General features: G+C 36.0%; 1 protein-coding gene across 4 annotated transcripts in view; it reads left to right on the top strand.

Annotated features, from left to right (window-relative positions):
• Positions 1-26,975, top strand: part of FNBP1L (formin binding protein 1 like) — a 61,821-nt gene that overhangs the window by 6,193 nt on the left and 28,653 nt on the right. For all 4 annotated transcript variants that reach the window (XM_065657750.1, XM_065657751.1, XM_065657749.1 and 1 more), the window contains exon 2: positions 26,276-26,391. In XM_065657750.1, coding sequence (XP_065513822.1) covers positions 26,276-26,391 — 116 coding nt within the window. The remainder of the gene's footprint in view (positions 1-26,275; positions 26,392-26,975) is intronic.

Below are 26,975 nucleotides of genomic sequence, written 5' to 3'. Positions count from 1 at the left end.
GAGGGGTTGTATGTCAGTGTTTTGGAAGAGTGGGGGTTTTCATTTTAGGTGAGCGCTGAATTTTTTTCTGTAAGCATTTAAGTGTGTATTGCTTTAGAAAAGAGAGTTTTAGCTTCCTCATCTCTGTTCATTTTGGTAGCCTCTTTTATTTGTTCAGCTTATAAATGAGAGTTAATGTTTGGTAGTCTATCTTGTATTCAGTTTTGTAAGAAGGTGTTTATCCTCCCGTGTGCTTAAGAAATATATACAAACAGGTGGATTTTGACATGAGACTTCCTTTTAATGAAGACATTTTATTGGTAGTGTCATGAAACTAGCTAAATTTTGTCTAGACCAACTGTATGTTGGTTTTTTTCTCCTAATTCAATAATTCTTATGTGTTACCTTGAAGAAATAATATCAGAATTTTAAGCTGAAAGTTTTGCTGCAACACTCTTATTTCAGCAAAATTTAATATACTTTTTGTGTGATATCAGAAGATACCTGAAACTCTACACTAATGAGGTAACTGCATAAAATGGTCTGTTCATAACTATACAACTAGACTCAGACAATATCAGTTTTTACTTGGGTTACTTTTTCTGTTGAATCTAATCATACTTAAGAAATCTATTATGGTTATAAAGCAAGCAGTTTTCTTAGTTGGAAAAATATTCTTATTGATCAAAAAGAGTATTGAACATTTACTTGTTTTAACAACTTGTGTTGGGCAAAGAATATTTTTAAAAAGTCTGGCACAAAATCAAATTCATTAAAAATTAGCTTAAACCTAGGTTAAAAACACAAGGAAAAACCAGTATTTGTAGAACTTCAAAGACAGGGCACCGAAGAAGGAGTAAATAAACTATTAGATGTGTTTGTGTTCTACTGGAACTTTTCCTTCACTGTTCTGTGTTCCAAGGGCAGCCCAAGCCCCCTGGGCAGCCCACTCACCTGTGGAGAAGCTCGAGCTGTTGGGAGCTGTTCTGCACAGGTTTTCTGGAGACCTCATTGAGCCCAAAGCTCTCTCCCATTAGTGCTTGCACCTGTGGTCATAAAGTGGCATTTTACAGGATTAAGACTGGTATCTAGATTATAGTTTTTCAGAATATTTGCAAAATGTGTGTAGGCTTTGCTGATTCACTGAGGCAAATCTGATGATTTTCTATCAGATGTTTTAATATCTTCTTAATCCTGCCTTCTCAAATTGTATATCTTCATGCCGATTTATTGGTATTTTGCGCTGATTCACAGTTCTGATTTTTTCGCTGGAGTCTTTATGCAATTTCTGTTGGAGTAAAAGGTGTGCATGGATGAATTTACAGACAAATAAGGAGCCAGAAGAAAACCGATGAGATTAGTAAAACAACTCATGTCTGGTATTTATGTGGTACTTATTAAATATGGCTGTTCTGGTATTGAAGCAATGCATATGCTACTCTTATTTATTAAATGGTTATGTCAGGGACATATCAAGGGAAAGATTTTCTTTGGGCCAGTATTTTCTAATTCTTTAAATTCTGTAGCTGCTATTTCTGTTTATGGATTATGAGGCTTTTTGTTTTTCAAGCAACTATTTTTGTCAGTATACCACCATTCTCTGAAGTGGATGTGCATTGGCCAAAATGTAGGTGGTCTTGGGTAAGGTGAAATAGTTAGAGGCCCTTTGTGCTTTTCAGTATGTCTCAGCTGAACAGCATGCTCTGTGTTGTGTTACTGCTTCCAATTATGAACGTATTTCCTTCGATAACATTGTATGACATAATGTGAATTAATAATAGTAAAATAAATGTTGATTGATTTAAGCCATTCTGTCATTAGAACTGTTTCACTCTACAGTGTTTTCTATGCTTTGTGAAATGTGTTCCCTTTTGTATGCTTTTTTATGACAACAAAAAATTTCGATCAATTTTGAAAGTATTATTCCACAAATACTTTTATTTTCATTAGTGCATTTATCTTTGTGTTCGCTCTGCAGCATATTCCTTATGGTGTGCAGTGAACTGTCTTGCACGATAATATTCTCTTAATGATTAGAACAGAGTAGTGAGAACTGGGAAGTCTAGCCTTCTGTAATCCAGTTGAAATTATATTTTCTGAGAATTTGACTGTTGTGTGCTAAATTTTCCTATCTGTAATATTTAACCTTTTTCTAGGTCATGTTTGTAAAACAATAATAATCTGATGAAAGGGGCACATAATTGCAAAATAGCATTGCTGTGCTTCATTAGTAAGAGAAAATTGTTGCTGTTTATTTGGATACACTTTTCAGAGTTTTAGCTTTTTTAAAAATGCTTTTTTCAAATGCAGTGTGCTTCTCTTCACCTCATGAGCAGTAAGAGGGTTTGTGCGTTGAAGTGCTGGGCAGACTTGCATACTTGCTTAATGTGCCCTTTTCTGACTTCTGTTAAACTGTACTGCAATATCTGAGGCAATAGAATAGATCAATGGAACGATTTTTTTTTTTTTTTAGTAACTTGAAATATTTAGAAATAAAAATTATGGATTCTGATATGTTAAAGAATCTATTTAGCATAAGCATCTCTTCAGTGTGTGTGTTTCTGTACATCTGGAGTTCTTTTTGTGATGGACATAAAGTCTACAAATAACATTATTAATAAGATAGGATTTTTAACAAATTGTGTCTGGTTATTATCGTCTTGGATTTTGTTCACTTCAATTGAATATGTAGTGCGTTTGCTTAGACGCTAAAGGCTTACTGAGCTTTGGAGACTGGAGGATGGTTGATAATGAAGTTCTTGGCTTAATGAGTGGAAGCAAGTGAAACTGTGTGATTGACACTCTGAAGTGGCTTCCTTGGAAATTAATTAGAGTTTGTGCTGTCTCTTTAAAAAAATCAGGATGTTTTTCAACTTTTGGTGCACGTTTTGTGCTTTGAACCTCTGTGAACCCTTTAATAGCAGTTTTCAGAAAAAGAGTTTGAATACCATGTCAGAACATTTTCAGTCTGTGAAACCAGTCTAGCCATCTGTTTCTCACCTCTTGATAAATATTTAAAGCAGAAGTTTTGCTGAGGGCTTTTGGGATGAGATTTTATGATTAAAAAAAAAAGACTATAGAAGATTTAATGATACTATTATTGTGAGCTTCTTGGGGCCAGAAGCACATTATCTTTTATAATTAAGAAACCACTGGCACTGTAGAGTACTGTTTTAGAAATGAGTTACTTTTGACCAAAGAAAGATCAAAGTCTGTTTGGCGATGAGCTCTTTTTAATCTTTCCTTAAACAAAATTCATTCTGTGCCTGAACTCAAATTTTATTTACTAAAATATTAAATAATTTTCAGTTGCATCAGTTCTTCAAAAGCTGTTAAAATTTTTCTTATGCTTTCGATCATTGTTTCAGACATTGTTTCCATCTTGTTTTAAAATAATGTATTCTCTTTTTGTAGTAGAAAGTAAATTGTGTGGCGTTGTCTAATCTTGAAAGTTGCCAAATTTAATTATATGGAAAATATCCACAGAATGTAAATATGAAAAAGTTGACTTCAGAAAGTAGCTAAACGTGTTTCTGTTGTAATAATTTCTCATACTTTTGTTCACTAGATTAGAAAATTTGATTTTTTTCAGATAAAAATCTTTTTCAAAGCACTTTGACACGGAGAAACCTTCCTCTCCCATTAATATGACTGTGTTTATGTAGTCACTAGCATTGTTAATGCTATTAAATTGGCTTTTAAAAAAGTTAAAAATGCATTGAAAATAATTCTAAATATCAAACCATATCTCATATGGAAATTCTTCTGTACTTCTGAATCTTAATTTTTCATAAGCTTCTTTTTCAGTGTGCTAGCATATACTGTGTAAAAGGCAGTATTTTATTTAATACATAGGTGTTCGTGAGATGAAACCCCGATTTTATTTATTTTTTCTTTTTTTGCCAGATTTCTCTTTCAACGTAACCCAAAGATTGCAAGCCGTACTCTATCGATTCTCTTCTCATTTAGTGTTCTTGCTTTTGTGGTCTGCAGATGCGTGCAAGGAATGTGTATTGTGGCTAAAGTATGAAATTAGAGTTTTCCAGATGCATGGGATGGCTGTGCATGTCCTCTGTCATGGGTGAGATCCTTGACAGAACGTTTAACCTCTGCAAGGTTACAGTCTTTTACAAGGGGTATCGTGCAGCTTTTCTCATCCTTGCAAAGACCTCTGAGATTTCCAAATGGAAAGTTATGTAAGGATGAAATAGTTGATTATTGAATGTGTAGTTACTTCAGGCTTTGGAATGAAAACAATTGTATTGAGTTTTAGTTAGAAATAATGTTTGTCTGTATTTTTCCAGCAATTGTCTGGTTCGTAAACATCTGACCTTTTACTGATTTTTCCAGGAAGGGGTGTGAGTCATTGTCTTGAGACTTTATCAGTTTGGGTTTGATGTTGGACATAATTTAAGAATGCAGAAGTGTTTGTGCCCATGTTTAGAAAGTATTTTTTCAGTTTTGAAAAATGTTTGTCACCTGATATCTATTAAAATGGCATCTGTTTTTATTTATGGCTCCACTTGTGTATGTACTGGGAAATGTAGATGCTCTTCAAGGAAGTTTGTACAAACATACATGTGACTTTACTAATCCGGAGATGTTGAATGCTGGAAAAATATTTCCATCTTTTGAAAAATGTATGTAGCATCCTTATTCATAGAACGAAGTCTGAGAGTTGCCTATAAAAAGGTTGTAAATGCTGCAGCTGGCAGTTTGATTTCCTGAGTGAGAATAGCAGGAGTTTGTTTGAGATTGCAAGATCTTGCATGTCAGCCAAGCAGAGGATTTCTCTAAAAAGTGTACCTGTCAAGATAACGATCCTTTGGAACGACAAATCCATCAGAATTTGAGATGGAGAAAAACATATGTAGAGAACAGTCTGTTGTCAATGTCTTCAGGTTTCTGTTCTTAGTGAGGAGTGTCCAAGTAGGCATGATTTGTGCTTTCAACAGTTCACAAGTAAATACTGGAAGACAGGAGGTTTGTGTTAATGCTTCTGTAGGGTTGTCAGTGATGCTATAGACATGTTGAAAGAAGTCTAAAAGTGTCTAAAAGTTCATTTGTGCATTTAAATTAACTCTTATACTGAATTGTTCCGAGTGAGACCCTCTATTATTGATACAGTAGTTAAATACTTCAGTCCTTACATTTGCAGAGCAGTTTTTTTAGCGTGCTTGATAAAGCTTGATTGAGTAACACAGGTTTTTTTTTTTTTTCAGAGGAGAGGTTCTTTAACACATTTCAGATTAGTTTTCATTGTTCGTAGCACACATGTGCATACTTTTTCAGCAGTTTGAATTCTTCTTGGTAGAAAAAGAATTCCCCAAAGTCCAGATATGTTCAGCTCTTCCCTTGTGTTGGTGAACAAATTGTTCAGTGAAAGCTGAGATTCCAATCAGCTTGTTTCATTTTGCCCCTAGTGAGTTTACGTACCCCAGTCCCAGTGCTCTCTTGGCAGAAAGCTTAGAGGTTCGTCTTCAGATGCATGTCAGTGCTTCAGCTGGATGGGAGGAGAAGGAAAAAAAAGAAGTATTATACTAATGAAAACCCTCTGGTTTTCATTAAAATGCTGACCCTCTACGCTGACTTTGTTTATGGAATTATCTGCAATAAATTTGTTAGTCTGGGTTGCTGATTTTTCTCCACTAGAATTTCTATTCTAAGAGGAGAGTGGCAGCAGTATTGTCTTTCCTGCTGGGTGACAAGAACAAGAAAGGGCTTAATTTCAGGGGTGTATATTTTTCTGTTATTTCAATAGTATTGAAATTTTGAAATAGTTACATGTGAGATTCGTTAATAACTTTTCCTTGATTTTTTTTTCTTTAGTTAAAACTGTCATTTACAATTAAAAGGGGAGTAGACTGCTAGAACTGCTTTCTGGCATTGTAGTTTATATGTTTGTACATAGTTTTGTTACTTTTTACATCTTTCAAAGGAGAAGTGCAGCCTTACAGTGAGCTAAAAAGCTAAGATTGGAAGACCTGAATTTTTGTTGGGCTTTACTGTGCAACTCTTGTGTGGTCTTGGGCAAGCATGCTTATTTGTTGTCTCTGCTAGTTGTGTTGTAAAATTGGAATAAAGTGGAGTTTTAATTTTTTAAAAATTTTTTTAAAAAATCAAGTTAATATTGCAACAGTAGCTGCATTTGTTGAATACTTCAACATTCCTTCAACATTCTTTAATGTGTAAGTGCAATATAGTGTTTTAAAATGTTAGTAAAACACAAAAAGCAGTAAATTCCAATAACTTGTCCTCTTTCTCTTTGATCCACTTGAAGTAAGTATTTAAAACCTCACTCGAATGGGTAAAATCTACTGTATACTAACAGGAAAGTTTACCATTTTATCATGGTATCTATTTATATAATGCTTACAAGTATTTGTTCAGAAGGCAGGTACCCTGCAGATCACTTCTCATTAGCTGGTACACAAGAAATAGTACAAGATGCTTTTTTGTAGTTCCGTATTAAGTAAATATGTTTTCAGCATTGTGCAATGAAATGACGTCTCCTTTATTGGAGTTTGGAGTGTTGTTTAAATACTGAAGAACTTCTGAAATATCACAGCAGTTGCACTGGAGAATTGAGGCAGCCTTAGTTTTGGCACACTTGGGGGAAGCAGATGTGAGTGAAGCGATGAAGATGGGTGTGCCTTTTGGATCTTTATCTGCTTTGTAAACCCTTTGGAAAGACAGCATTTGATTGCTGAATCCGTTTAATGATGGGTGCCCAACTCATGTGGATGTGAAAACCTCACTTTGTAAATTCTGGTTGGCAGAGTAATAGAGGGGGTTTTCTCTGAATGTGTGGTGTGATTCTTGTACGCTTTGTTTTTCTCCTAGATGCTTCATGACTTTCAAAGACGGTAAATAATGTTTTACTCTAACAATGTTTTCAAATAAGCATTTGTGCTAGGTGGCATAGGACTTTCTTGTGACTGTGAGTAGGAAAACAATTGAAAACAATATTTGTGGCTTTCTCTGCAGTAGAGGAAATGGTAACGTTTCTAGTGCCCAACACAATTTTTTCTATAGTAAGTGAATAAATTATTTCTGTTGTAGCTGTTTGACATCTAATTGTCCTGCATTTCCCCCCTATTTATATGAAGTCAATCACAATTAGAGGAATATTTAGGGTATTTGACATCCGTAATCAATAGTTGGAGTGTATTTTATTATGTTTGTATTTCTTCAGGGCCTAGAACCATTAGTCACACAGTGGGCTTGTGTTGTGCTGCCTTCTACACAAACACAGGGTACAAAGGCCATCCCCAATTCCCTTAACTTTCAATTCCAGCAGAAGATGGGTCATTTACTGGTCACGCCAAATGAGGGAACTGTGCAAACCCAAGTATTCTTCAGCATGAGGGGCAGTGATCTCAACTGTAGCACCTTAAACTGTTTCTTTTGGTAAGCCTTGCAAGCAAAGGGTAGCAATGGGGTGAACCTTGGTCATGTTTGCAGGGGATTAGCACATAAGCAACCCAAGAGAATGCAGGAAATACTTGTTGAAATGTACAAGGGAGTGTCGGAGTCGCATGAAAAGCAAACAGTAAGCCTTTGGTATAATGAGGTAGGAGAGCTGGAAACAGCCAGCGGTGCCCTCGAAAGTGAGGTTAGAGGCTCATGTTTGATGCAATAGAGAAGGATGCAAAGAGGCAGGGAGAGATGACACTCAAGAAACGTAGGCAGGTGAAATTATAATCTCCCAATACTGGAGAAAAGGACGTTGTTGTAATTGAGAAATGGGATGGCTAAAGAATGGACGAAGATTGAAGCTATGGGAATGGTTAGAGCCTGATTTTCGAAAAATTATGTAGAAATTGTTAACAAGCCTTAGGATAGAAGATAGATTTGAGATTCAGGAAAGAAGTAGAATATTCAGGTGAAAGAAAAGTTAAAAGTTAAAGCTCTAGTTTATAAAATGTACAAAGCAATTAAGTGCACTAGCAGATAAGATATTATACACATTATCTGGATTTTAATGAAACATGCTTTATGTTAGTTTTTGTCTGAAAATAAGTTCAAATTTGTGATTAGTAAATGGAAAACTACATGAGGGTTCATTAATGAGGACTGATAAAACAATTTTGTTCTCAAGAGTCAGGTATGGGTTCCCTCATCCCCCTTAGACTACTTTTAGTTAGATCCTAATAGTGCAGGTACTTGTCATATATTTAATGTTACCAATATTTGTTCATTTTATGAGCAAAGGTCTCACAGGATCAGTGAAACTCATTAGTGTGCTTGAGAGCAAGTATCGTATACTGGGAACTTTTCAGCGCAGAGGTTTTTTTTTAAGAGAGGGCGTAATTGCAAAGCTGATGAGACTTGCAGATGCTCCAGTGACACTGCAGCACTAACGCATTCTTCAAGGTAACTCTACAGGACAGTCTCCTATTTTTCACCCTGCCTGGCCTGTCCAATGTGTTTCTGTGCAGTATATCCTGAGTTACCACTTTGCATCTGAGCTTCCTGACTATACCTGTAGCTTATACTTACTGCACAGCATTATTTAAATCAGCAAAAATTACTGATGTTTTGTCATTTCTTAATTTAATGGTATCTCTTTTCAGGCTTATGAGCTTTGACTGCTATAAACTGGGATCTAGTAGAACAAGGACATAGATTAGTACTTGGATTTATGAATTGTGAAAACTTCACTCTCACATGGTTTAGAATTAATCTCATTAAAAGTTTTATTTTAATATCTGTGGCTTTTATTATCTGGAGAATTTGCTAAACAGTAGATGATGACATTTGAGATCTGTGCAATATGGTCAGGAAGGTGTTACAAATTTATCTGGAGGAGAGGAAGAAAAGGATAAACTTGTGTTGAAAGGTTCTTCAGCATTTTGTAATAAAAATGAGGAAAAAATCAACTGGAATATCTGGTTACGTCTCCTGTCTAAGAAGATGACATATTTAAAAGAGGAGAAATGAGTTTCTTGAAAATAAATAGTAACTTATCAGGAAAATCCAAATGCCTGGGATTTTTCTACTTCACAAGTGATGTGAGGGGAATGTACACTGTACAGTTCCATGAAACGTAAATAGAAATGTCACCATGTGAGGCAAGCCAAGCAATTTTGTGAGATATCCTGGCCCTTTGGTATGATACTCAAATCTCTATTCCTGAAGCAAGAGGTGTGGTGGTCTATTAAGTCTTTAGGTTGAGACTAAGAACTAGGGCTTGTTATTTGTTTTGGTTTAGCTTGATTGCTTCTTTGTTTCGCAAAAACTGGAAGGCCTTTTGTGTTCCTTTTCCTGTTCTCATTCCTGCCCAAGTATTTCATTTGTATAACCTAGATTTTTTTTAAACTGTCTCCCTGAGTTTGAGATGCCATTAACATTAAGTAGTTTTTTCCTGACCTCTCTCTAAGAACAAGGGCAACTTCTTTCTAAAATGGGTTTCTTAAAAGAAACGTTTTTGCTTTGGTAATGGTGCTAGGGAGTGCAGTGGTTATCTCTTTCCAGGAACAATGTTGCGGTTCCTCAGGTACTAGCCCAGCACTTGAGAGATATGAGTGGGATTCCAGGAGTTTCAGCTTTATCTTCTGCATTCCTGAGAGGGTTGTTGCGTGTAACTAAGAAGTTTTTACTAGAAGAAACATCTAGTCAGGGGATTGGAATTGGAGTCTTGTAAAACCAGGAACTGGCTCTCTATGTTAAAACCTTCAGTAGGTGCAAACAAAACCAGTGACAGACTGTGCATGCTACTCATTTAGTTTCACTGAAATTTCAATAGTTGAACTGAAGTAATTTTTTTAGAGGTTTAAAATAAAGTCTTAAAGATGAGATGCTGGTGGTATTTGTGTTTAGTGGTTCTTAAGTAAAACATTTTTCCATGATCTGCCTGGTTTATACTGCAAGGCTGTAATGGTGGGCTGTGTTACAAATACATCATGACATCATTTGTATGAAATGCCTTGCAATTTTTGAGAAACTATGTAATCAACTGAAGGTGATAGGACTGAATGGCCAGCATTCATGCTTTTTTTTCAATAATGAGATTCAACAGAATATCAGTGCTTCAAGCACAATTTTCAATCTTGAGTTTTAATTCTGAAAGATGAGCTGTCGTTTCATCTTTATACAGACCTTAGGTGGGAGTACTGCTGTCAGTTTATCTATGCTGGATGCTGGGAAACTGACGATGGTGGATTTCTAACAAAGAGCTTGTAAATGTTTCTTATGGTCTGGATAGACTATTTGCAGTACTTTGTACTTAGCATTTTAAACTTTTATCATAGAGATATAATCAGACCATAAGTCAAACCTGAAACTTGTGGCTTTCATGACTCTCTTTCTTCCTTGGGTCATTGGAAAAGAGGCTTAACTTTTTGCTGACTGCTGTTCATTTGTGGGAAGAGCACCGTGCTCCTGTATCTCTAAGTTAATCTGACGGTTGTTTGGATGTTGCCTGCAATACTTCTAGACTAGTACCAGTTACTCTGTTAGGGAAACAGCATAGCTTCTCATCATGTCATTCCTTCCCGTCCTTTCTTAGGTTGTTAATTCCTCATACTCAATACTATGTACCCTCAAACTTGTTATAGTTGACTTTTCAGTAATTAATTTCACTGTATGTCTGTTGTGGAATACTTTCTTTTCAGTTCTGGTTATATATTTTGTTTTTTAAACATTGAGGAATGAGTGCATATTTTTAAACTTCTGTACTTTTTTTGTCTAGTAATTGGAAAGATGGAACACTTGCAGGCTTCATGCGTCCTAAAGCAATCAATGTAAAACAATGTTTTATATGTTGTAAAGGTACACAAATTGTTGAGTCAGCTGCATGTACATAGCAGAAATGCCTTACAGCTCTCCATATCGCTGATTTCTGGTGATGAGTTTTAAAGCATTTCTTCAAGAGCACTTTGGAATTTTTTTCATTTATTTCCGGTTGATTTCCATTATCTCAAAGTAGTGTGGCATGCAGTTTAACCTCATTTCAAGAATTTTTTTTTGAGATGTTACTGTATTTTGTAGTAAGCTTATGAGGGCACTTGAAAAATCTGAATAAAAATCTACGTGTTCCTGTCATAAATAAAAGGTTCGAGGCTTTGCTTAAAGTGGATCCTTTATCTTTCAATATTCTCTGCCACTAAACAAGCTAATGCAATAAGCAATTTTTTGACGTGAGATTCTGTTTTTCTTTTTCCTGAACACAACTTCTTTTTATCTTCATTTGCTGGAAGTTCCTAACAATTTACTTGCTCCATTTTTAGTTTGTTTAGACTATCTTCTTATGTTACGTTCATTCATAATCTTTTATCTCTTTAGAATTACAATTCATTCAGTTGCTTCAACAGCATTAGTTTCTGTATTCTGCTTACTATTAACTTCTGTTTTATGAGGAAATTAGAAGAATAAAGAGTTGGCATGGCAGGTTAACAATGAAGTACAAGTTATGCGCAGTGATGTGTGAAAAGGTCATCTTCTTTTGGGGTACAGCGTGCTTTCTGATGTGTGCAGTTTTCTCCTGGGCTTTGTATGACCTGTGGTTTATCATCTATATTATGTGGTGTAAAACATTGCAACATATTAAAAAGGTGTTACTGAAGGCTTTAATGTTAATATTTCGGCAGTCTTTCATAATCGGTGTTGCCATATGAAGAACACTTTTCATAGCTGTCATTGCTTTAACTTTTTTTAAGCAGAAACAATGGTAAATATATGTTATGTAGTGATTTAATGTGCAGTTCTTGAGTTTATCTTTTGGATTTAAACCTTAAGACATTTCCAGTAAAGCTGTATTTAATACTAGCTGATACAGAAGGTAGCACGGCTCATCCAATTACATTACTCTGGCTGGAAACAGTTTACTGTTTCAACTGCAAGTAGTTTATTTGAATTACATTTGGTATGCTGTTACCCTGCATTAATATTAGGAATCCTGAGTTACATCTTGAGAAAAGCACCTTTATTCAGTATTTTCTCCATGATTTTATATGCCTGATTTCACCTCTGTATTTGTGTGCTAGTTGTGCATTTACTGGTGTTGTGGCCCAGTCTTACTGCTATTCAGTATTATGCTGTTGTTACTGGGAATCTACTTGTTTCAATTTGAGTTCTTTACCTGTTACATCTGTTTTATTGCAAAAAAAGCTATTATTAGTTTACAAGTTACAGTTGTTAAAATGAGTTGTTTTTAAGACACCCAGATTCAGAAGTCAGAGATGACTATGCAGATGTGCTGGAAAATGTATTGTGTAATCTCTCCAGTTGTTTGTTGAAATGGGGAAAACTATTTTGCAACACGGTGAAAAACATTTTAATTAATGTTTTAGTTTATTGTTGAGTTTGGAATCCTTGATGTGAGATTTTTGCAGAACTCATGAGCAACAAAGTTCCATATCAATCAAAACACTATATAGGCTTACTGAAAAGTATGATTATTAAGCTAGTAGTATATTGTATCTCAGTGTGATTTTTAAAATGCAAGTAGAACAAATGAAACTGGTGATGGTGACAACCATAAAGATGGATGCTGAGGACCATAGCAGTTTAGAAAGCATGAAGTTAATTTTAAATTGCTCTCTTTTTACTAGTGATTGCGTTTATGAACTGGCTGATTCATTTGATCGTTGTGTGAATGAACTGGTTTGTGCAGTGCTAGAGATTCCAGTATTTACTATGGGTTTGTGCTACTGTATTTTCTTGAGAGGCCTAAAAATTTGGCTTTGTATGTGATGAAAAAAAGAAACTTTAATTTCACTATCAGCAGTGCATTTTCAACTGTAACACGTTCATATCAAATGAGTATTTCCAGCCTAATGGAATAATGGAAAATGTGTAAGTAATAATGCTGGCACATCTCTTCCTGAGCAGCTAAGCGAAGTTTCTCCTCTGCCTTTCTCAACTCATCTTCTGTATATGCAACTGGTTTTGTTGTATCGTTGTGTGATACAGAAGAACATTCAAAACTTAGCCAAATATATTTTGATAAATGATCTTTTGAAATTTTAAATATTCAGTATGTTTCTGAGACTTATGGGGACAACAGTTACAGATAAAAACCATTCATGACAGTGTTCTGGTCCTTTGCAGTAATGAGATGTAGTTGGTTTTGAACTCTTTCTTACTTGTTTTGCAAGTAATTATCTTCAGAAAAATTGACCAGCTGGAAAGTGTCTTTAGTTTCTTTAATTTGCCGTTGTATGTTAAAGATGCATTGAATTCAGGTACTGACACAGATAAGCAAATGACTAATTAATTTTATTTTGGTTTTATTTATTTTCTTTTTAAAAGATAAGCCTGGTTTTACACATTAGTGTGATGGAATATTATAAAAACCAGATACTTAGGGGAAAGGCACTTCTCTTGCATTTTTTTCTACCATAAAATCCAGATGTGTTTTTGATTACAAATAGGCATGCTTTGATCACTGATTTGAAAATGGTTTTGCTAGGATATAAAGTATTAAGGCTCCCCAGATACGAAATGTAAATTTTCAGTGGATTTTTAATCAAGCTGATAACGTTAAAACCAAAGTTAGAACTCCCATATGCAATTAGGTGGTTTCAGTTTTATAGTCAATGTAATAAGAAAAGACATAACAGTTTTAATCAGTGTAAAAGGAACTGTTCTGTGGTTTTGTCTTTATTTCATGTTTTATTCAATATTTGAGGCTGTTTCTCAGAATTTATTTAGCATTTTATGGCAGTTCTTAGAACATTGATTATTTACTGAGTTTTATCACTTATTGTTTAATATTTTTCTATTTTAATTCCCTGAGGACTTTGTAAAATGAGTACTTAGTAAAGGCCTGAGTAGCACTTCATCCTGAAGAATGAAGTTACAAATAGTTGGTTTTTCAGTATAGGACATAAAGAATGTGATGTGGCAATGACATAAAATACAGGAGAGGTTCCACATCTTTAGGCGAGAAAAAGACTGTGCCATTTTCTTGTGCTTAGAGGTCAATGTGTAGTAAGGAGTGTTAGTTTTATGGGGTTCTTTGGTTAGAACTAGATTTTGAAAGGGAAATACTATGAATCATAGTGACTTACTGTGCTGATCTGCGATTGAATTTTGAGCTACATCTCCAGTATACTGCTGAACACTTTTTTCTGTTTTGCTCTCTATTATATCTGATTTGGTAATAATGAAAAGTCACTAGGAAAGAGACCTAATAATTATTTACTACAGTAGCAGTTTTTCTGTGGCTGTCATCAATGCAACAAGCTGCATAGTGCTTAAAATGTTGCTGTTAAATTGGTTTTCCAAACTATTTCTTGATTAGGACAGAGAGAAGGTTCTTGGTATCTGCTTATTAAGTGAAGTTACATCAGTAGGGTAAATTGTGCGAAAGACGCTTAAAGAAGGAATTAAAAGGGAAGCAGTGGATGGACAGATGAAAAAATGAGATTAGAAGATTATTAAAAACTGGTCCTGAGAAGTTCTGAAAAGGAAGAAGTGGCCAAGATGCTTCTGTTCCAGTCACACATAAGGTACCCAGATTTCACGCTTGTTTATCTGTACCTTTCTGATCTCCACTGTATTTCAGTGTGAATACCCCTATATTTTTATTAGTTCAGTCAGGAAGGAAATAACTGCAGAAGGTAGGCTCCTGCTGAAGGACCTTTGCATTTCTAGAAATTTGTCTCTTCAAAAAGAAATGGAGGCAGACTAGTGCCTCCTATTGCCAGATGTGACCCTGTTCCATGTTTACTTCTGTCTTGAGTCTGAGTACTATTCATCTTGCTTCAGAAATATTTGCACTGATTATGCTATAGAATTGCTTGTTTTCAGTATTGAACTCCTGCAGTCGTGTGGAATATATTTATGGAGCCCATTGTCTTTGTAATACAGATGCAATTGCTATGCTGGATTACAGAAACAGTATGAAATGGAGCTGGTTTGAGTTTGGGCTTTGTATATGTCTTGGAAAGAAGGAGAAATGGAGCTGTGACAGTTTAAAAATGTGGGGGTTTGTATTCAGCTTTTGTGTATGCAACTTCAGTGACCAAATATGCTGTAATAGGGTTCTTTTAAAACTGCTTAAAAATGTAACTTTTTAAGTGAAAGTGCATATGCTTATGGGTCAATTACATCGCTATGATAATTTCCTTTGCAATTTAAGGTGTTTGAGAAGGAAAAACACCTTGTTAACCTGGACGGGGAACAGTAGGTGCTTGTTTTATTTGATCTTGCAAAAAAGTATGTTTCTACTAGAAAAAAAAAAGTATGAAGTCTATGGTGAAGTATGAGAGGACTGTATATTTCTAGGATTTTATATTTCTAGGTTTATATCTTAAAAACTGAGGCAAACCGACACAGAGCAGAATTGTGTTACATCTTAATGATAAGCTACCTGAATCACAAAACCTTGAAAAATTCCATTTTTACGAAGATGCCAGTAATAACATCTGATTTTAGTTTAAATTCTTTATTCAGTTATGTTAATGTTACTACAAATTTTGCTTTGAAAACAATGAGTGCAGTAGATTGCATTGCGAATAGAGAATGATTTTTATGTGTTTGTATTGTTTTGTGGTTTTGTTTGGTTTTGGTTGTTTTGTTCCCCCCTCTGCCCAGGTGTTATCTTTGTCTGAAATAATGTTTGAAAGAAGATGGGAAGGCTCTAATTTACTGTCATGTTACTTTACTGTTAAGTATGAGTCTGTTTTTATAATCAAGTTTGAAAAGTATTTACTGTTGTTTGCAAGATATTAATGAAGGGAAAAAGATGTGGCTTGTATACTCTTTCTCTTGAACACTAGAATATTCACAGGTGACACTGAAAAGGGAAGTTCACCTTAGATTAGGACTTTTTACAGAAAAATCCCCACGTCCATTAAATTGACAAAACCAAACAGCAGACAGTGAATCAGTTAACAGATGAGCCTTCCAGCTCTGTAGCTGTTTGCTTACCCAGTCCCCAGTGATCTCTGATCCTCTGAAGTATTGAACAGCACCTGCTCCCCTTTAATGGGAAGTACATGTGCTCAGAACAGTCTATGGTGATTAATTCAGTTAATATTAGCAGCCTTTCCTAAACAATAAAAGGCAAATGATTCAGTTCAATAAAATCGAGCTGATCAGAATACCTCTATGTGGATATCTGACTCTGAGTGATTTAGAAGAGCAAATACTTGATGATCTGTATAGTACAGTTGTATCTTTTGAATACCAGTAACAACAGATGTAAAGTACATGGCTTCATCATAAATCTATCTGATGGGAGCTGATAATAGCACTAGGAAATAGCTTCCTATATTCCAGTTGCATTCACAGTACTACAGTGTACCTCCGTTACGAATAGTGAGAGTAGTTGAAACAGCTTATCAAAGCTGTGCTAAATAAGGAGATTCTGTCTGGATCTCTATGTCTTTGTTTAAAGGTAAAAGATTCACATTTACCAGAAGATCAATATGTGTTATTTTAGTACCAAGTTCCTGTAGATTTACTGTGTATTTTAATTACACCTATTGTGAGAAGTAATCTAATAGTTAACACCAGGATATGTTTGTTTTATTCCTGTGCTTTAAGTTTTATAAGGTCATTGTTTACTCCAATTACTGTTTAGAAATAGTGCCATGAAAGATATTTTGTTTAAGGATGCGTTGAGTTTAATATTCTAAATAATGTGCACCTTTATTAAATATGTATGAGGAAAGTTATAATGGATATACCTTGCTCTCTGTGGTTTGAACCAGTGAAGTTCAGTTGCTGATGCTCAATGCTGGGATTCTGTATAGATATTTTTGTACTATGTTCGTACTAATTGTCGGAATGACGAACAGTATGATTCAACCCACACCAAACAAGTTTTTCTGCTTTCTACTTATTCCCCTGAGATAAGGCTTAAATGTGCATCCTCTAACATGAAATCCTCAAATGTGAAACACACCAGATTGACTCTTCTACATGGGATTGTGCAACCTACTTGTTAAACACGGTTTTAAAGTCAGTTAAGAATGATATCCTCAGAATGGTCTGCTTAAGAGCTGAGCAGATAAATACAAGGAAGTGATATTTGGATGCCAGGGAAGTTGATACTCTCCCTTCTATTTTACCTCCCCCAGCTGGCGGAAAGTACTTCCTCGTTTTAAATTTGTGTCGCTTGCTATCACAGTCATCTTGGCTTTTTGGTGAGTTCAGACCTATGGCCGTTATAAGTCTATAGTATAGACTCTGCTAAGTTAAATGCAAACTAGTAGTTATTTTATTTATGTCACATTTCAGTGCAGTAAAACTTTCACTAAAAATAGTGCGGTGTCATCTGGGTTTCATGGTAGTGCAACTGGACATACTGTTATACAGGTTGTACAGAGTTGTGCATGTACATGTAAAGGGCTGGAGATGTAACTTGATAAGCAATGACTGTGTCCTGCAAAGCAGTGGACACAGGCTTATTGCAAAAGAATGCACAGCAAACCTTGTGGAACTTGTTTTCTTGCCAGTTTGTCATGTAGGGCATCTAGGTGTTCTGTAGTATTCCATTTGCAAAACCTTTATCTTTCTCCTGTTGTCTTCTCTGTAGCTCTCCCTTTGTCATTATACCTCCAGGGTAGTAAGCCACTGCTCTCTGGGAACCATTTAGCTTTGTAACAGCAATGTCACTCCCTTCTTCTCACTCCCCTAGTGTATGGAGAGGAAAAAAGCAGAGTATGCAAGCAGTGCGTACTCTGCCTGTTGGATGCTGTGCCAGACTGGCCAGAGCAGGCGCTTAACCCTTCTCTGGAGAAGCTGGCAGTAGCTAAGATCTGTTTCCTGTTTCTACAAGTTTTTAGAAAACTGATCCTCTGGAATGCAAAAATAGATTGTTGAGTCACATGTGCAAGAACTAGAGAGTGTCAGGGCTGCTTGCCCATTCTGTTTCCTGTGGATGCCTTTTTAATAATATTGCGGAAGTGTCTATAATTTGTAGAGAGCCATTTAAAAATTTTTGAAGTTTTCAGTATCTTCACCAAGGGATTGCTTAGTCATACAGTAAGATATTCACCTTGTACGCTGAGTGTCAAACCAAAACATCTTTTCTAACTGAAGAATGAAATGATCCTTTAAACAGTTTTCCAGAAATAAACAACTTACAGCATTGTTTTCCAAGCCACATACTTTGTTCTTGCAGATTTTCTGCAGGCGAACGTTAATTGTGCAGTAAATGTGCTGGTTTTGTACAGAACTTCTGCTTCATATGAGGCCTTGTGTGACTATTCAGCATTCTGCTGCTTCATTGTATTACCCCACTGCCTTATACTCCATGTTATTCCAGTGTCACTGTAAAGACGGGATTTTCTCCAGATAGTTCTTAAAATGACCAACAGCATCTCTAAGCATTGTACAAACACTAATACTTTTTTTACTGTGATGCATCATATCGCACTTCATTTGTGGTTTAACTTGAAGTCTTTCTGGCTCCTTTTGCAAGTGACATAACTGGGACTAAAATCTATTTATGCTTCTGTCTGTTTGTTAACAGCATTCAGGCACTCAGAAGACTCAGCAAGTCCTTGCTTTCTGGCTTGGCTATGGCGAAAATAAGATTTTTTTGCTGTTTAGGGGAATGGACGTAGTTAAGTCCTTTGTATGTACAAGGCAAGTGTAATGCTGTCCTTGTGTTAAAGTGTCAACTATTGTAATCCAATAATGCTTGAAAACGTATGATTTGTGATCTGCTGTTATCTTGCACAGAGCTGTTTAATAATGAATGGTCTGATATGTGTTAAAGGAGGAATTAAGCGTAAAGTAAAACTAAGTGGAGAATTAGTGCTTCAGAATTAAGCTTTCGTTCAAATGCAAATAGAACTCAAGTATTTTACACATCTTTCTAAAAAGCATATGTGAAAAAAAATCTGGTTAATCTTTTTAAATCAAAAGTTGTTTAGTTAAACAAATTTCCTCCTAATTAAAAGTTTAATCAGATTAAGGGACTATTTGAAAGCTAAGTGAATGGATTCTGATCCAGTTTGCAAAGTGGGATTTCCTGGTCTGTTTGTATTCTACAAGCAGGGATGTATGATTAGCGATACCTGTTTTAGATGTGTGTGTTCATATTTTTCTCCAGTGGTGGTGGTAAGGAAGTCCATTCTGTTTGCTTGGGATAGAGTATCTTACCTCCTTGCTAACGTGTAGTTAAAGGTGTTAAATTAAAGCTGATCCGTCCCCTGGTGGTTTGTTGATAAGCAGGATGTGAAGAGGCTGTGAAGGGTGCCTGGAGCTGTGGTGTGGCTGATGCATGCCACTGGGTAGAACTTTCTGAGGAGGAGAAGCTGCGGAGGGGGGCAGCTGGTGAGTGGGAGTCCCCTGAGGGAAATGGAAAGCAGATCCATAGGTAAGCTTGTTTGCTGCCTGATACGGTGAGGTGAATACACTGTTTTAGTTCATATGAAGATGCCCATTCAGTAATTGAAGAATTCTGAAGACAATTCATAAACTGGACAAATAGGAGTGGTTGTTGAGAGACCCCCTGTGACAACGTATTCCTTTCCTCTCTTGTCTGAACTTTGGTGGTCAGTGTCCCAGCTGGGAACTGTTTCAATGAATTTGCTCCGCTGGTAGAAGGAATGCTGTTAAAATCTTGTTAGTCCAGCTGATCCATTCAGTGGCATGGGTGAACTGGAGTGCACAGCTGTCATCTCTAATGCCCGTCTCTAATGTCTTTCACCTGATCTGATGCAGAACTTTATTTTGTTGTGATTCTGGCTGTTCATTCCACAAGCAGTCACAAACATCTCTATTCCTGTTCTGTCTGCGGTAGGTTCCTGCGCTTTCCTGTCGCAGCTGTGAAGTTGTTAGCCGCCAAACCAGACGTGCCTTCCTTGCCACACCTGACTTTCCATCCCTTGCTGCTGGTCTGAGGAGATCTTTAAAGAGAAAAGCATAAACTTTGTATTTCTTTTCCTCAGTTGTGGCTCTCTGTTTCTAGCTTCACTTCAGAAACCTGATTGCTGTATATATTATCATACAGCATGGCATATACCTGTAACTTTTTTTTTTTTCCAACTTAATCTCTGAGCACCTCTGCTTTGTTTCGAGTGTAGCTATGGCTTTTGGTGTTGCTGCTCTGAACCTTCTCATTGATATTAATCTTCTAGTCTACAGAATGCTTAACCTTTAAGTTTGCTAACAGCCACATTTTTTCCACTCTCTTAACTTCAATACATACATCGTTTTCAGAGATGAATGGGGTATAATTTGCAGGTTAGTCTGGAAGCTACAATCCAGAACTCACAGAAAGCAGAAAAGCAAGACACCTTCTATTTTGCTCTTGGTATAGAAACAGTTCTTTTCTAGCTTTTAGATTTAAAACTAGCAGGATGTTTTAAAAAACAATAAACTACTGTTTAGCTGGAAGCAGCTCTTGTCTGCCTGTTAGGAAGAAGCACGTTACAGTTGCAAGAAAAAGAGAGAGACCAGAAGACCAAATTGGTAATTACAAAAACATGCAGGCTGGAAGAGAGAGAAGTGATAATCAGTTCAGACAGTAAAATAGAAGAGCTATTATTCTAGGATAGGAAGCAGGAATGCATAGAGACAAAAGTAGAAAAAAAAAAACAATTAGGCACTGAAGAGCTTTCAAAGATCAGAAAAACTGAAATACGTTCTCAGAAGTAGATTTGCATAACATAGTCTGATTAAAATACAATTTTATAATTAATTTGTCATGAAGACAAATAGACCAAGGTATAGTATACTTTACTGGTAACTTCTCATTATTTATGTTTATGTCTGATTATGTTTCTTATAATTTTTAATGTATCACATCAAGTAGTTCTTTGCACAAACACAGCAAGTTATTTTTAAAATAAATAAATTCACCTGGAGTAATTTCTTGTAAATTGTTGAATTGTTTGAACTTAGTTCAAGGCCTTCATCTATATTAAAACAAACAAACCAACCCCCCCCCCAACAAACAAACAAAACCCACCACCACAAAACCCCACTCACCACAATAACAGAAAAAAGCAAGCTGCAAAATGTTTCATAGAAACACTTCAGATATTTCAGGATAAGAGTTTCATATTTCGCATCTCTTAATATGTGAAGTAGTTGCTTTTGTAATGCTTTGTAACTTAAAATATTAAACTTACTGAAAAGAGTTGAGTCTCTTTGTCTTCTGGAGTACTGCTGACTCCGGAAGGAAAGACATTACGCAGAATTTAACCTATCATTTAAATTTATCCATAATTTGGGTTCATTTGAGAAACCCTCATGGGCTTTAATTGAGTAAACAAGAGCTGCTATGATCAGTGTTGAGTTATATCATTAGCCACATTTTCTTAGTTGGATTACTGTGGACTTGCATTTGTGTGGTCAAGTAATTTGTTACTTTTGCTAAACTGATAATAAAATACAACATTTCTATCCACAAATGCACAGAGGCTTTTTTGGTGCTAAATGTTCTGGGTTTTTCCGTGAACAAGACCCAATTCCTGCTTTTCCGTGCTCTGAACACTATTAGTGGAATATCGTTAGGCTGTAGTATGTATATCCTTACACTGGACTGCATAAGTGTTAAGAATTTAGAGAGCAAAATATGGGATTGAGTTTTTAATCTCCCACTCACTAAATTGGAAGTTTAGACTGGCCAAGCTAAGCAGCCCAGAGAACCAAGAATTGGGGAAAGAAACTGATCTTGTGCCGGTGCTTCAAAACTGCAAATCGGATCACTTGGCTAACTGGAGACTAAAGTTATGGTCAGATGAAAGTATGGAAATAATGATGTACAATTGAGTCAAAAGAGAATAAAATGATGGTAGCATAATGAATGCAAAGTGTCATGATTTAAAATAAAATGTTTTATTAAAGAATATATTTTAAAGATAGTGCCGATTTCATTAGTTACAGTAATTAATTGAGATAGTTTGATTAAACTTGTATGTAGATCTGTGTTTAGGTTTCTTAAGGCTTTCAGCTGTGTTATCTGGAGATGGCCAAAATGGAGGTCAGTGAAATGGAAACTAATCAGCAATTTAATGTTGATGCAGTGAACTGGATTTTATTGTAAAGGAATCAGTAAAACTTTTACAGAAGTTGATGCCACAATCTTAGCTTTTAATGCAAGTAGAAATGCTTTCCGAAGTTGATGAAAGCTGAACACTAACCTTTTAAAATTTCAGTCTGGTTTAGTGCCATTTACTTGCAACTACTGTATAAAATAGTGTCTGGACTAGCTGCTGATAGCTTTGGGAAGACTAAAGGTTTGGTATTTATGCTGGAGCATTCTCTCCTCGCTCATCCCTCTGAAGAGATTCTCTGTGTAGGTGGGTTGGTGGTTTTGTGTTTTGGTGGTTTGTTTTGTTTTTTCGTTATTGGTTCTTGGGGCTTGTTTGGGGAAAAAAACCCCAGGTATCTGTAAGAGGGGGAGAACAGATGGTTTAACCTAGGAAAGGCTGTTTTGTCTTTGGTGCAGATTTGATTCAGCTTGGCTCCTTGATTTGATGCCTCAGCTATTGTAAAGCTTCCTGCTATCTACAAAAACCTGATAAGTTTAGAACTTCATACCTGAAGTTTTCATAACATTGATCTGTGGTTCCAGTAAATAATCTGGAAGTAGAATTTAGGGAGGTAACGTTTCTTTTGGAATAGTCTGTGTTGACCTACTACAAATTTTTTTGTGAAGTGTCAGATTTGTTTGTTTATCGTGTAGAGACTTTGGACTACATTCCAGCTTTCGAGTGGGCAGTTTCTACTTAGGGTCACCATCCATTAGCTGACATTAGTCAGTTTAATGATAGTCAACTGCAGTTTTAATAAAGTTTTTTACAAAAATTGCCTGCTCAGCTGCTAAGAAGTGTGGGGAGTTACTAGACAAACAGCAATATGTATTTGCCTTGGAATATTGTTGAGAACATACTTTGCTATCAAGGTAGATATTGTAGGATGTGCTTTTTTTAAAAAAATGCCTTTTGCTCACCTTTAGTTAATACAGTTTTCACATTTCTTATAAAGGAGTCGGCCAAATTAATACACTGATATATTTCTTTTGAAATTCCAGGCTTAAATTTTATCGCAAATCTTTGGTCCATTTTCTCCTCTGTACACTATTGCCTGATTTTTGTGCCTTTTTAAAATTTTTCCCATTTAAGATATCGATTGGCTTGTGTCTCAGTGCATTAATTTGATTTCCTTTGTAGCAGTGTGGAAGATTTTCTGCTTGTGTTTTTTGGATGAAAAGGAAACTTTCTGCTGAATCAAGACGCAGAGCTCAAACATGGGTGCCTCTGGAGAGAAGTTAAAAGGACCATGAGTAAATTTGTGACTCACCTCTACAAGCCTTTCTGGGAAGTCCATTCCCTTCTGTGTATTCATTGATGCTGCCTTTATCTTTTGCTCATTTATCTCAGTGTCATTCTTGAGCAGTGTAAGGTGATTTTTGTGACTGCAGACTTTCATTCACTGGTTTATTATTTATAGAGAATTTGAAAATTGTGAAGCTGTGTTTGCTTGATGTATTTTCTTTGTAAATTGAGAGCTCTGTTCTACATACATGACTTAAGAGAACTTGAGGCATCATCAGGATGTCCAATGTAATCCCAATAATCAGTTTTTACATGAGAATTTATTGTAGTGTCTTTATTTTGAATACAAATCTACAAATCATCTATAGTTTTTGGCGATTTTTTTTGTTTGTTTGTTTGTGGGTTTGTTCTTTTTTAGGCATCCGACTTCGGTCATTCATAGGGAACATATGGCTTGTTTCGTGTGAATTGTTTTTTAAATTCCAGTAAATGTGGACTAATGGCCCACTAAATTAGGTCAGCCATTCCTTGTCTAGGAGATCATGAATGCATCCGTAAGTAGTTTCATAGATGTCACTAATGGTGGAGGAGCTGGGCTAATGTAAAAGTCTGCAGAGCGGTGAGGATAGCTAATGGGTTTTTTTTTTTTTCTTACACAGGATTTACTCCACTCAGGTTGTTCTGTGTATGTTCTATGCATGTTTCTCATAAGGGAGGAAGAAAATTCTTTCTTCCCTCGAGGGGCTCTGGGATAATCCTACACAGCTGTCTTTGCCCAGAGCATACTGATTCTAGAATTAGATGAAGAGGAATTGAGGAAAGCAAGAGGTTTTGGCACTTGGTAAGGGATGAAGTACTTGTAGTAAAGCATGAGGGGAGAATAGCATGTCAAGTGCACTCACTTTTTTCCATTCCAGTTTCATATTAGTAGCAGAGAAGGAATTTTGATGAGTAGAGTCTTTTTTTGTTGGAACAAAATATTTGGAAAGCCATCCTTTCTGGTTACATGTTTGGAAATGTAAGTAACGTGGTGTTCCGTAATGCTAATGAAACCTTAGCAGCAAATGGGAGCTTTGTGGACTGAAGAGCCTAAGTAGGACAGCAAAGGCTTTGTTTGGCTGTGCACTAGGGGAAGTCGCTTCTTAATAGTACTGGATGTTGGCTTCAGGCAAAAAGCACCTTTTGGAAACTTCTTTTGGATGCCAGTTTAATGTTGAGTTTCATGTTGTCAGAGTAATTACAAAAATGAGTGGAATGTAAAAAAGAAAGGCTTCTTCTGATTGGTGATGTATTTTTATGTATATACGCGACAGTGGTTTGACACTGCAGTATGGTAACTGTCTCCCTCTTCCCACACCCAAACAATGCATATGCAACTTTTCTAAAAACAGCAAAGATACTTAGTGTGGAGATGTCCAGCTGATGTAAGGTGAATGCATCAGAACAATATGAGATACGGGCCATGGTTTCCCAGATATATTAAAATCTTGTATTTAGTCCCACTCATGTCGGTGGTTTCTATGGCTCTCTGGTGAAACAGGGAAGGTGGCGGTGGTGTTGATGGAATAGTGCAGAGGCAGGAGCACACGGCTGGTGGGGAACAGGAGGGGTGCTCTGGGTGCCATTGCATGCCATTGGGTTGAAGGGTTGGAGGCGTAACAGCCATGGCTGTTAGCCCATGGTGTAGGATACTAACAGCTGCAAGGCAAGATTGCAGAACAACCTTACGCCCATTAAGTTATTTTTTATTATTCTTGTTGGTTGTATATAGTCGTGTTGTCTTCAGTGTCTGTTTTGGTGAATACATTTTCCTTGAGTCTTAAGCCCTGCAGCATTTTATGGCATTTTTTGATTTAACTTGGGATCACTCCACTGCATGTTGAAAGTGAACTTAAATTGCTAATACTAAAGTTCGACATAATTGGTAAGGTTCAGGCAAGTTACTGAATCTGCAAGATACAGCTTCTGATAAGCACCGCTCACAGTTTTTTGTGCAGGTTAAATAACCTTTGCCTTAAAATGCTTTCTCTAGCTTTTATTTTTCTTCTTTTTATTTTTTAAATTTACTGTGGAATGTATTTGGATTCAGCATATACAGGGCACAAGCTTCGATGTTGCAGTTGCTTGTCTTTTTGGATTAATAAGTAACTGTTAAGAAAAATTTACTGTAGATGCTGTTGTAAGCTGAAAAACCGTGGTTTTTCCACTGTGGCAGATTTTTTAGCATAAAATACAATATGCACTAGACTAAAAAAATGGGCTAGACTCTATTTTGTACCTTTGTTCCACTTGTTTTTTAATTTTCAACTTGTTCTAATTAGCGTATCCTCCACCTATTGATCAGTACAGAATACAGTGAAAGATTGGTTCTGAAGATTATTTAATGTATTAAAAATCTCCAACTTTCTTTGGAAGCCTGGTCTATTTTTGACTGTTTCACTTAATTGTTTTGTGCCTTTGTTTTGCTATAATTTTCTTAATGGCTAAGGACAAGTTTGCTTTCTTTGGAATCTCTTGCTAGAGCTGATAGTGAACTCTGTGTATATAGATTTGCTTTAATAAATGTTTGTCATACGCAGACTACACCCAACGTAGTCATGCAGCTATAATTTGTATTAGTTTTCTTTCAGTGGGTAATTGTAAGAGCAGGAGTAATTCTTTGTATCCAATGAAATTACAACTTAATGTCTTTTAAAAATGTCAAACACATCTCTCTTGTTGAACAGTTTCTTATTTACCTAATACTGATCTTTGGTTATGTCTTCATTATCTCAGTGGAAAAGACCCACTTGTGAATTGGAAGATTTTTAGGAGGGAAAAAACCCCACATTTACATTTGTAAGTGATCAAAGACCGCATACAACTTAAAATGCAAGTATTTAGAGCAGTTTTTACAGAAGGAGATCACTGCCTGCACATACAGCTTACTATTCTGGTATATGGCTGGCATATACATATACATGTGACTGATTAATAACTTTAATAACTTCTATCCAAGTAGCACACATTCCCTCACAGCACAACTCATAAATTATATGTCATTTCTGGCGCTGCTGTGATTCTTAACTAATTCTGTCTGGTTTTGTTTCCCTTTGTTTTTAAAGGATCAGTTTGATAACTTGGACAAGCATACGCAATGGGGCATTGATTTCTTGGAGAAATATGCAAAATTTGTAAAAGAAAGGATAGAAATTGAGCAAAACTATGCAAAACAACTGAGGTAAGGATTTTTTCTTTTTTAAAAAAATCTTAACGCTTAAAATTACTGTATCAGATGATGGGCAAGTATGAAATGTCATGATTATTGACCATTTTTCATTTACAGACTGAATTAGATCAGCAGTTTTTTTTATCACAGCCAATTTTTTCTCTACCACTCCAAACCAGAAAATTATTTTTAGGTGTGCGCTTACTCGCTTTCTTGTTTTGCCTTCTTCCTTCTATTCCCAATCACCCTTCAAATCTTTGAACTAAAAAGGTCTAAGACTTAAATTTTAAGATTCAAAAAGAACCATGGTGATATTTTTCCACTATCAGCATGTTTGTTGCAAAGTGCATTATCCGTATCTATGTCTTTGTGTGTGTTTAACCAGGTTCAAGCCTCTGCTACTAATTAATTTCTCATGTTGAATTGGCAAGAGCTACACTACATTGTGTTAAGAAATCTGATTGAGATCATTGAGTACAACGTGAGAAAGCAGCAGATCTTCCTGTCCTTCGAGCACGCCCTTTCCGTAGCTGCTCTTGTCCCTTTGGGTGAGACTGTAACCCAACCTTTGTCTTACCTCCCCAGTTTACTTTCTG

Source organism: Caloenas nicobarica, chromosome Z (genome assembly GCF_036013445.1).
Source record: "Caloenas nicobarica isolate bCalNic1 chromosome Z, bCalNic1.hap1, whole genome shotgun sequence".
In the NCBI taxonomy this organism is placed as follows: Eukaryota; Metazoa; Chordata; class Aves; order Columbiformes; family Columbidae; genus Caloenas; species Caloenas nicobarica.
Note: the sequence above shows the minus strand (reverse complement) of the source record. Positions and strands in the feature narration are given on the sequence as shown.